The sequence below is a fragment of the Tenrec ecaudatus genome, chromosome 6 (genome assembly GCF_050624435.1).
Source record: "Tenrec ecaudatus isolate mTenEca1 chromosome 6, mTenEca1.hap1, whole genome shotgun sequence".
Taxonomy (NCBI): domain Eukaryota; kingdom Metazoa; phylum Chordata; class Mammalia; order Afrosoricida; family Tenrecidae; genus Tenrec; species Tenrec ecaudatus.
In genome coordinates this window covers 117,188,829-117,199,931 of record NC_134535.1, presented here as the reverse complement: position 1 = coordinate 117,199,931, position 11,103 = coordinate 117,188,829, and the positions used below count along the sequence as shown (strand labels likewise).

The 11,103-nt window shown below is 44.9% G+C and overlaps 1 protein-coding gene across 1 annotated transcript; it reads left to right on the top strand.

Annotated features, from left to right (window-relative positions):
• The first annotated feature begins 10,026 nt into the window (after positions 1–10,026).
• H2AJ (H2A.J histone) lies at positions 10,027–10,675 on the top strand. Its single transcript, XM_075553085.1, has one exon. It carries the CDS (start codon positions 10,108–10,110, stop codon positions 10,495–10,497), a length of 390 nt encoding a protein of 129 aa, XP_075409200.1. The 5' UTR covers positions 10,027–10,107; the 3' UTR covers positions 10,498–10,675.
• The last annotated feature ends 428 nt before the right edge of the window (positions 10,676–11,103 follow it).

Below are 11,103 nucleotides of genomic sequence, written 5' to 3'. Positions count from 1 at the left end.
TCCTTAGCACAGGGTGTCGGTTTATCATTAGAATTGAACCTCACTTGTTACTGTTTCTTAGGAAATCAATCCCAAAACACCACAAATTGCTCTGCCTTTTAAGAACTCAGGCCTGCGTATGCAACGAACGGGACATTTTTCTGGTGCGATAGCTTAGCAAATACCTGCGGTGTATTTTCCTATTACCTGCAGTAAGAATGTCTTCAGAAAGGTCTCTCCAATCGTTACTCCTGGGACAGCCCCCCTCCACCCCCACCCCACACGCACCCACACACAGAGGGGTTGGCCTATCCCTTTCAGACCTTGGAGCAGCCATAATAGGGACTGGGGCAGGTCTACGGGACTGGGCACCTCTATAGGATTATACCAACAGCTGTCACCTGCCCTGAGCGAGGATATGACAGAAGCGGCAGACACCTTTATAGTCTTACAGAATCAAACGAATCTATTGACTGAGGTGGCCCCCCAAAATCGCAGAGGCTTCCATCTCCTACTTAATGACAAGGGAGACACATGCTTGGCCTTAGGTGAAGAGTGTTGTTATTTTCTTAATGGATCACATATTGTCACTAGCAAAGTTAAACAGTTAAAAAAAAAAACCGAATTGCCCTCAGGAAAGATCAATTAAACACACCTGATTAGGGAGTACTATCATCAGCCAGGCCGTGCTTGCGTCCTTCGCTAGGACCTCTTCTTGCCTTCCTAGTAACAGCCACTTCAGGGCCCTGCATTCTCAAAATAATTATATTAGAAATTAAGGACACTTGTTAGAAAAACATCTCTAAAGTTCTAACCTTAGCCTTAAAATATCACCAAGTACACACCTACCAGGAGGAATCAGACGCAATGGTTTGAGTCCCTAATAGAACAAGTGGGGAATAAGAGTCCAATCTAGGCCTAACACTATCTCGCTTTTGTAAGCATTTGATTGCATTAGACACACCGTAAATTACCATATAAAAGGAAAGTCTTGCTAACCAACCCCCCTCCCAAAAAAAAAAAAAAAAAAAAGAAGGCCTCAGCGTGACACCTGACATCCTGGGAGCTCCAGACATCCTGCAATAAGAAAGTCAGTCAGGAACTGATAACTGAGGAGTGTGAGGGGTGTAAATCCCTTAAAGATGCACCAGTGCTGGAAATGCTTAATTAATTGCCTAGTGTAAAATCATAGAATTGATTAACTGTGTTTGTGTAGAATTGTAAAGTACCCAAGCCTATCCGTCAAGGGGCTGGTCTCTCTAGCCCCTGTGTTGGGTTGAGGCAGTCACTGGTCAGCTAATAAAAGACTTTTAATTCAAACTCTGCTGGCCAATCACACAATTCTTATCAGTTGAGGGAAGGGAAAAAAAAGGCAGGGGGGAGGTACTTACATAGGAACTTACAAGAAAATTTTTATTTGTTGACAATTACGAAATTATGTTTTAACACGTAAAGACAATGGCAAGCCCCTTAACATTATTTTGCTAGACATAAAATTTGATTCACTTGTCACATTCATTGTATAGATATTTTAAGGGCCAGCATGAATGAATGCTTTTCCTGGGAACTGAAGGTATGCCGCCTAGCTGATTTTGGAAAGTCTGCATAGAATAAGCATTAAACAGAAAGGGAGGGGGGGACGGTGAGTAAACTTGTGGTTTTATATTTATTGTGAGTAAACACAGGGAACTACTGTTGACTAGGAGCAAGGAAGCAACGCAATAAGGTCCTTTAAGTCTTAGGCCAGTCTTAGGATGCCTTGTTGACTAACTAGATATCAAGATCTAGCTTTTAATTTCTAACAGTCAGGTAAATAAGAGAAGACCCTCAGAGTTATCTGGTCCCTCTAGGTGACATCTGCATCCAACTTTTTTCCCCCCAACATTTTTGTCTTTGAGTAATTTATAAAAATTCTGATTACAAGGATCCACATGTGACCTCTTCCGTGGGAGAGGGACAGCAGAGAAGGGGGGAAGGGAGACTCCGGATAGGGCAAGATATGACAAAATAACAATGTATAAATTACCAAGGGCATATGAGGGAGGGGGGAATGGGGAGGGAGGGGGGGTAAAAGAGGACCTGATGCAAGGGGCTTAAGTGGAGAGCAAATGCCTTGAGAATGATTGGGGCAGGGAATGTATGGATGTGCTTTATACAATTGATGTATGTATATGTATGGATTGTGGTAAGAGTTGTTTGAGTCCCTAATAAAATGTAAAAGAAGAAAAGAGAAAAAAATGATTAGGGCAAAGACTGTACAGATGTGCTTTATACAATTGATGTATGTATATGTATGAACTGTGAAAAGAATTGTATCAGCCCCAATAAATTGTTAAAAAAAAAATTCCATAGAGACCACATTAAGGACCTTAGGCTAACTGTATTCAGTAAAGGTGATTTTTTTCTCTAACTACATTAAATAAAATAACTTATGTTACAATCTGATCATTAAAAATTATTTTAATAGTTCTAGCCTGAAGATACGGTGTGGGGTCCACTCTGACTTTTCTGATTGCACAAGTGGATCAGAGAATCCATTTCCACATCTGCCCAACAATGATTCCTAGGAGGCAGAGGTCAAACATGCCTCCACGCTCCCTCCTTCTCCTGAGACCACCTATCCCTCCCACACCACACTCTACTTCTCTGTTAGGGTCAATAATCTATTACAATGGCCACACAAAGCTCACAGACAGTACTATGATTGTAGGCGTTTGCTAGGGAAGTGAACAGGTTACACTGTTAAGATCAGAGAACGTAATAAGGATACGGTCCTTTTGTCCGCAGCGGGATCTCTTTCAGCCATGCCAACAGACATGTCCATCTCTGGACCCGGTGTCTCAACCACAAGACCCCCTGTTCAGGTAAGTATTACAAAGTTACTCAGGTGGCTCATCAATGCCCAAAGGGGCCCTGCTTTACAAGCCAGCCTCTTGCCTGAAGGCATTTAGTCTATCTGTCAGTTTCTCTCAGCTAGTCTGTTCTGCCGCATGTGCTTCTGCTGCCTACCCCACCTCACACAGGAATCTCACACACACTCCACTGGTGGCTCTTCTTTCTTGATGCTTCTGGGATTCCCCAGTCCTCTTTCTGACATGGCTCGTTTTACACCCAGTGACATGGCAGAAATAACCGATCTGTTATTGGAGCTTCACACCTGCTATTTGCACAGTCTATGGACAGAAGAGCCATCCTACATAATCTCACCTCACTGCCCAGTCTTACCCGACTCAGTCCAGCATCCTCTCAGCAGTGTTCTTCCTGGAAGGATATATTTGCTTTCAACAAAATAACCCTATGAGCTTTCATTGAGACATTCCAGTCAAATTCAAGATCAGCAACTTTTCCATCCTAAAATGTAAAGGTCTTGTAAAAGAATAGATTACAGAGTTGAGACTTTGAACAATAATTTATACTGGAAATTGCCAACCAGGAAGCTTTCAGTCAGCTTTTTAAAAAGAGAATCTGGAGTGGCGTCAGGGGTAGGGTAGGGGTAGTGCATGCATGGAAAGGAAAATAAAGTGTCTTTAATTTTGGAAGGAGACAGGACTCTGCTTCCCCTAAATACGTTACTTAATTAATAACTTGAAGGATATCCTAAGAAAGTGTGCTCCCTACTCCTGATTTTGAAGGATGAGCCTATCCAGCAAGACAGCTTTGAGGTAGTAAAATTTCATTATATTTACCCTTGTTTTGATGCTGGCCTATCTCCATAATCTAGAAAGCAATTTTGTTGTTGTTGTTGAAGATGAAATTTAAAAGTCCATGAGAAACTTTGTAGGGCTAGGGGTGGGGTGGGGGAAATCCTAAATAGTCAGACAGTACTACATGATGTTAAACCTTGATTTAAACAGAAGTAAAGTATCAGAATTTGAGTAACCAGGACTCCTTTTAACAATAACATAGCCTGGCGTATTTACACTTAGTCTAAGAAATTACATTAGAAGCTGGTGAGGTCCAGCCCAACATCTGGATGGGTCCTAAGGGATGGTTGAGTAATTGAAGGGAAGAAATTAAGAGACAGACGAAAGTTTAGGGGTGCTCACCACTGTCATGGCAGCAGGAGCCAGGTCTCAGCAGGGAGAATGTATTCCTACATCCCCTTATGGATTCTTGGGCGTGCAAATCACAGTAAGCGCATGCATAACCGGAAGGGGTTGTATCAGAGGCATACACATAAATGGGGGATTAAGAGCTAGGGATATACACTCAATAGGGAGGTGAGGTACTAGAGGCACACATGTGACAGGAAGGTACACACATAACAAGATGGGTGGATTGTAGAGTTAAGATGGTGGCCTAGACTTAGTCATCTCCGAACTGGCTTGACCTTAGGGAGCGCTTCTGAGCCCTTCTCTATAATCCTTATGGGAAGGGGGTGGGCCTTACTTAGGCTGGGACAGACAGTAGGGTCTACTAGCTCTGATGGCAGACAAACTTCAGGCAAGCAGCCTCCAAGCAGTTGGCCTTCAAACCTATGAAATAGCAACTGTGGGCTTGCAAGTAGAACCTTAAGATTGGCATTATTGTGGGGTGGGGGAGGGCATTGTGGGGAATAAATTTTACGTAGAGTGTGACTGGAACGCATCTCCAACCTACAAATGTGAAGGTCTCCCTCCATGGGAGCCCCAGCCTCCCAGCCTCCTTAAGGTATGAACAGAGAGAATTTGTCTGCATACACTCTCTTTCTAGTTCTGTTTCACACAGAATATTTTCAAGTTAGAACTATATTTTGCTTATGGGGGTGAAAGGAAAAAAATCACATCTCCAACAACAATAATAATAAACAACTGTATTAAGAATCTTCCATGATATAGGCAAACTTCACAGAACTCATTACAGAAATATCCTGTTAGAAAATGCATCAGAGGCTGGTATCTTAATCCATTCATCATAACTAACAGCTATTGGTTGTTTACTAATGTATTTGACCTTGAAAGTTAGCTTTGGAAGATGCAGAGATTAAATAACTTATGGAAGGTTGATTTTGAAAGTCTAGCTCCAGGAAGACTGCCTTAAGTATTACACCATACTGCTTTTCAGCTCCAAAGACATTTATTCTGTTCCTATTATGGGTTAAGGCAGTGGTTTTCAACCTTCCTAATGCCTCAACCCTTTCATACAGTTCCTCATGTTGTGGTGACCCCCAACCATAAAATTATTTTCATTGCTACTTCATAACTGTAATTTTGCTACTGTTATGAACCATAATGTAAATAGCTGATATGCAAAATGTATTTTCATTGTTACAAATTGAACATAATTCAAGCAAAAGGGTCTCGACCCACAGGTTGAGAACCCCTGAAGACTTAGCACATTGGGACTTAGCAGCTGCTCTTTGGGAGGAATATGTGGCAGTTAGCGTCTGTAAAGATTACAGCCTTTATTGAATTACTGTGAATGGTAACTGACTCAGTGGCAGTAGGTGAGATTCGGACTCAGAGTAAAACTAGAGGACAGGGTTTGGCAAACTTTAGGGAAGTGGAGTGCCTCATTTTTTTCCAGCAGTGTGACTGGTGGTTTTGAACCAACACCTTTTCAGTTAGCTGCCTAATGTTCAACCCACTGTGCCACTAGTGTTCCTTTGGTTTGGATATTCTGAGTTACCATAATTATCAAGTTATGCACTAAAGAGATACAGATAAAATTGAAAATGTTATTTCAAGGACATATTATTAGGAGAATGAGAGGGTAAAACATTTTTTAAATTGAATGACAGTATAATTCAGGTAGTTTAATAAATGCTAACATCACATGAGCAATTTAAAAGGTTGAGGTAAAAGAAACACTATTAGTAATTTTAAAGTAAAAAATCATGCTATTTATGAATTGGTAAATTCAGGATAGTTGCTGCAGTTTTTCCTTTAGTTTTTTTCACGATCTTGAAGCCCTGCAAGGACAGCGGAGGACACAGGGGAACAGGAAGCACTACCAGAAAGTCGTAAGTGACAGTGCATGCAATCACCACATAGAGTCTTGGGCATTCTCCAAGTCATCCACAGCCTGAGACTTCTCTCTGAAATCCAAAGGCTTTTTTTCAGGCCAGTAATTTCAAAAGACATGAGATGTTAAATGTTTTAGCCAAGTTACCTTGTTCAAATTGCCTGTGCAGAGAGCATTCATGTCTAAGCTAGTCTTCCAGTTTAGGAGGCCTTAGAGCAAAAGATTGGCAACCTGAGAACTACAGAACTTTGTAGAAAGACCAGTGTCAGCCAGTAGAGCTAAGTTCAAATGAACAGGACAGCTAGGGGAGCAGAGCAATGAAGTCCCCAGGGAACACTAAAACTAGACTTTGGGGCAAGATTCCACCAGAAAACACTCCTAAAGATCAACAAACAAACCTTGAAATATATACAGGCTTTTTTTTGTTGGTCATTGATTTGTTGTTGTTTGGTTTTTGTTGTTGTGTTGCTTCGTTTTGCTCTGTCTTGTTTGTGTGCATATTATTGTCTCTGCAGGTCTATCTAGATAAGATAGGTGGGAAAACAATCTGGAGGAGAAACAACAATGGGACCTGCGGTTTTGTGAGGACATGGGAGAGGGGGAGGCGGGGGAAAGAAAGTGGATATTAACCAACCCAGAGACAAGGGAACAATAAATGATCCAAAATTGATGGTGAGGAATGTGTAGGAGTCTTGATGGGGGTTGATCAAGAGCAATGTAACCGAGAGGACTAACTGAAACCTAAATGAAGACTAGCATGCTAGTGGGATGAGAGGAAAGTAAAAGCAAATAGAGGCAAGAACTAGGAAGCAAAGGGCACTTATAGAGGTCTAAATACAGGCATGTGCATATGTAAATATATTTATATATGATGATGGGAAAATAGACTTGTATGCATATATTTATAGGTTTAGTATTAAGGTGGCAGATGGGCATTGGGCCACCACTCAAGTGCTCCCTCAATACAAGAATACTTTGTTCTATTAAACTGGCATTCCATGATGCACACCTTCCTGACACTATCACTAAAGACAAAGTGGGTGCATAAGCAAATGTGGTGAAGAAAGCTGATGGTGCCCAACTATCAAAAGATATAGTGTCTAGGGTTTAAAGGCTTAAAGATAAACAAGCAGCCATCTAGCTGAGAAGCAACAAAGTCCACAAGGAAGAAGCACACCAGCCTGTGTGATCACAAAGTGTCAATGGGATCAGGTGTCAGGCATCAAAGAACAAAAAATCTTATCATTGTGAATGAGGGAGAGTGTGGAGTGGAGCCCATCTGTAGGCAAATGGACATCCACTTACAGAAGGGTCATGGGGAGGAGACGAGATAGTCAGGGTGCAGGATAGCAACTATGAAACATTCAACTTTCCTCGTTCTTTAATGCTTCTTCCCCCGCACTATCATGATCCCAATATTACTTTACAAATCGGACTAAACCAGAGAATGTACACTGGTACAAATAAGAACTGGAAATAGGGAATCCAGGATAGATAAATCCCTCAGGACCAATAATGAGAGTAAGGATACCAGGAGGGTAAGGGGAAGGTGGGGTAGAAAGAGCGATCCGGTCACAAGGATCTACATAGAACCCCCTCCCTGGGGGACAGACAACAGAAAAGTTGTCCATATTATTATCTCTGCAGGTCTATCTAGATAATATAGGCGGGATAAACAATCTGGAGGAGAAAACAACAATGGGCCTGATGGTTCTGGGGGACATGGGAGATGTTGACAGTGAAGGGAGATGTTGGACAGTGTAAGACATGACAAATTAATAATAATTTATAATTTATAAATTACCATCTAAGGTGATGGTGACGGAAAATACCATGGCTTGTGTGGGGCGCCCCTGGCCTTAGTCCTCTAAGGGACTTTTCCATTCGAACCATGCTTCTTCCGTACTTTATACTTACTTTCCCTGGGAACAAGCGTGGATGCTGACAGCCCAGGACCCACCAGAAGGGAGGGAGGTGGGGGAGGGAGGGGAAAAACAAGGAGCAGATATCAGGGGCTCAGGTGGAAAGAAAATGTTTTGAGAATGATGATGACGGCATGTGTACAAATGTGCTTGACACAAGGGATGGATGGTTGGATTGTGATAAGAGTTGAAAGAGCCCCAAATAAAATCATTTTAAAAAGAAAAGAAAGTTAAAATGTCCAGTTACTGATGTACTCTCTTTTGGCATAGCTTGGCTCACAACAGCCCACAGGGTTGGTAGGAGTACAGCTCTTGTTTAAAGATACAAGCAACATAACCTGCATTGTTGTTGTTGTTAGATGGTGGTGGTTTGGTTCTGACTCATTGTAACACCATGAACAACAGAAGGAAAGCGCGGCCTGTCCTACACCATCCTCAGAATTAGTATTATGTTCAGCTGATTGTTGCAGCCACTGTGCCAATCTATTTCATTGAGGGTCTTCCTGCTTTTCACTACTCCTCTACTGTACAAGGATGATGTCTTCGGGGACTGGCCCTTCCTGGCAACATTCTAAGGGGCATTCTGGCTGTGCTTCTTCCAGGACAAGATTGCTGCTTCTTCTAGCAGTCCAGGGTACTTTCCTTGTCAACACCATAATTTGAATGCATCAGTTCTTCTGTGGTCTTCGTTATTCACATTGCCTAGCTTTTTGTATGTACATGAGATTGAAAATGGCCTGAGTCAGAAATACCTCAGTCTTCACAGTGATATCTCTGCTCTTCAACACTTGAGGTCTTGTGCAGCAGATTTGCCCAATGCAACACATCCTTTGATTCGCTACCTGCAGGCAGAATTCAGTAGTGAGGTTTCGATTTCACTTGAGTTGCCTCCAATTCATCATGACTATACATCCAAAGGACAAAATACTACCCAAGTGAGATAACTGTTTTGTTGGCTGCTGTACTGACAGAGTAAATCCAACCAGAGAGCACTGTAATGCTTGGCACACAGTGTAACCTCAATTTAAAAAGATCATTTTAATGGGGCCTCGTACAACTCTTATCACAATCCATCCAACCATCCATTGTGTCAAGCACATTTGTACATTTGTTGCCATCATCATTCTCAAAACATTTGCTTTCTACTTGAGCTCTTGGTATGAGCTCATTTTTTCCTCTCCCAACCCCCCTCCCTTATGAACCCTTGATAATTTATACACTATTATTATTTTATCATGTCTTACACTGTGGGGTAGAAAGGGGGAACCGATTATAAGGATCTACATATAACCCCCTCTCTGGGGGACAGACAACAGAAAAGTGGGTGAAGGGAGACGTCAGGCAGTGCAACTTCCATTTTTAAGGGCATCTTTTGCTTGAGCACTTCATACTTGAGGCGCAATTAAAATTGCATCACATGTTGTTGTTTAGAGGTACATCCAAATAAGTAGGCTCACAGGGACCTTATTACAGCAGAAGAAAACACTGTCAGGTCTTGGCTAATCCTCACCATTGTTAGGTTTGAGCCCATGGTTGCAGCCGCTGTGTCATTTCGCCTCTTGAGAATCATGCTCTTTTCCGCTGAACCTCTAGACAAGCATGGTGACCTTCTCTGGAAGCTCCTTTCTCCATAGCAACGCGTCCAAGGAACAGGAGACAAATACCGCCTTCCTTCCACACTGAGGCGCAGCTTCTTCCAAGATGGATTCGTTCTTCTGGAAGCTCACGGTTCTTCGTGAGCACCATAATCCCGAGACCTCCGTTTGTCTTTCATCTTCCTAATTCCTTGTGTAGCTTTCACACGCATATAAAGTGATGGTGACGGAAAATACCATGGCTTGTGTGGGGCGCCCCTGGCCTTAGTCCTCTTAGGGACGTTTCCATTCGAACCATACTTCTTCCGTTCTTTATAGTTTCTTCCCCTGGGAACAAGCGTGGACGCTGACACCCCAGGACCCATCAAGTGCAGTGCGCCCTGAAGTCCCTCAGCTTGCCGGCCCAGGACACACATATGTGTGTGTGGCTTTGTCCAGGAAAACTAGACGTCTTCCCTGTGTATTGGTCAGCTCTGCAGAAGGCGGTCCCCCGGCCAGTGTTCCTATTGGGCGCGAGGGCTGCCCGTCATTGGTTCAGCCAATGGGAAGACGCTGCCCCGAGGGAGCCGGGGAGCGAGGGCGGGTCTGGGGAGGCGCGCTGCAGTCCCCCAGCCGGAAGGAGACCTGCGCTCGCTTTCCTCGCGGGAGTCTCTGCGGGAGAGGCGAGCATGTCGGGTCGCGGAAAGCAGGGCGGCAAGGTGCGGGCCAAGGCCAAGTCGCGCTCCTCCCGCGCGGGCCTGCAGTTCCCGGTGGGCCGCGTGCACCGGCTGCTGCGCAAAGGGAACTACGCGGAGCGGGTGGGCGCCGGCGCGCCCGTCTACCTGGCGGCGGTGCTGGAGTACCTGACGGCCGAGATCCTGGAGCTGGCGGGCAACGCGGCGCGCGACAACAAGAAGACGCGCATCATCCCCCGCCACCTGCAGCTGGCCATCCGCAACGACGAGGAGCTCAACAAGCTGCTGGGCAAAGTGACCATCGCGCAGGGCGGCGTCCTGCCCAACATCCAGGCCGTGCTGCTGCCCAAGAAGACGGAGAGTCAGAAGACTAAGAGCAAGTGACCCCGGCGCCACCACGGGGGGAGCCCCGGTGCTGGCGTCCCCAGCCCAGGCTCTGTGCCTCGCCACCCGCAGGGCCTCCGAAGGTGCAGGGCGTTGTCAAGACCTGGTGCGATCTAGTGGGGCGGTGGGAGGCGTGGAGCCTGCCTGGGCCCAGGACCAATAAAGTCGGTGAAAACCACGTTGTCCAGAGAGCTGTGTAGTCGCGGGGTGGCCCGAGCACCTTTAGAGCAGGTCGTGGATCGCTCGGAGCCTTTGGTTCGCGGGTCCCCCTAGAGGCCTGCGGTTTGTTAAGAGGCAGGCACGGCTGGGTTATCTGAAGACAAACGAGGGGCAGAAATGGTGCTCATACAGTTTGGAGGGTGGTTGGACCATTTTATGCTTCCTTGAGCCGGATTTCACCTGCTGTGCGTGGGGGTGGGGCGGACTGGGGGAGGGGGTGCTTGTTCAGGACCCGTTTCTCCGAGGAAACCATAGGGCCGGCCCATCGGTCTCGGATAAGTTGTTTCTTCTTCGACCTTTCTCACTCCCCACGCATTGCTAAGGTGGAGTGGTTTTTCCGCCTTCGAAGGGTGGTTCTGATGACCTGGTATCGATCGCTTTAAGACA

What these genes read in the sequence shown, in the direction of transcription:
- H2AJ (XM_075553085.1), top strand. Translation starts at nt 10,108, where the DNA reads ATGTCGGGTCGCGGAAAGCAGGGCGGCAAGGTGCGGGCCAAGGCCAAG.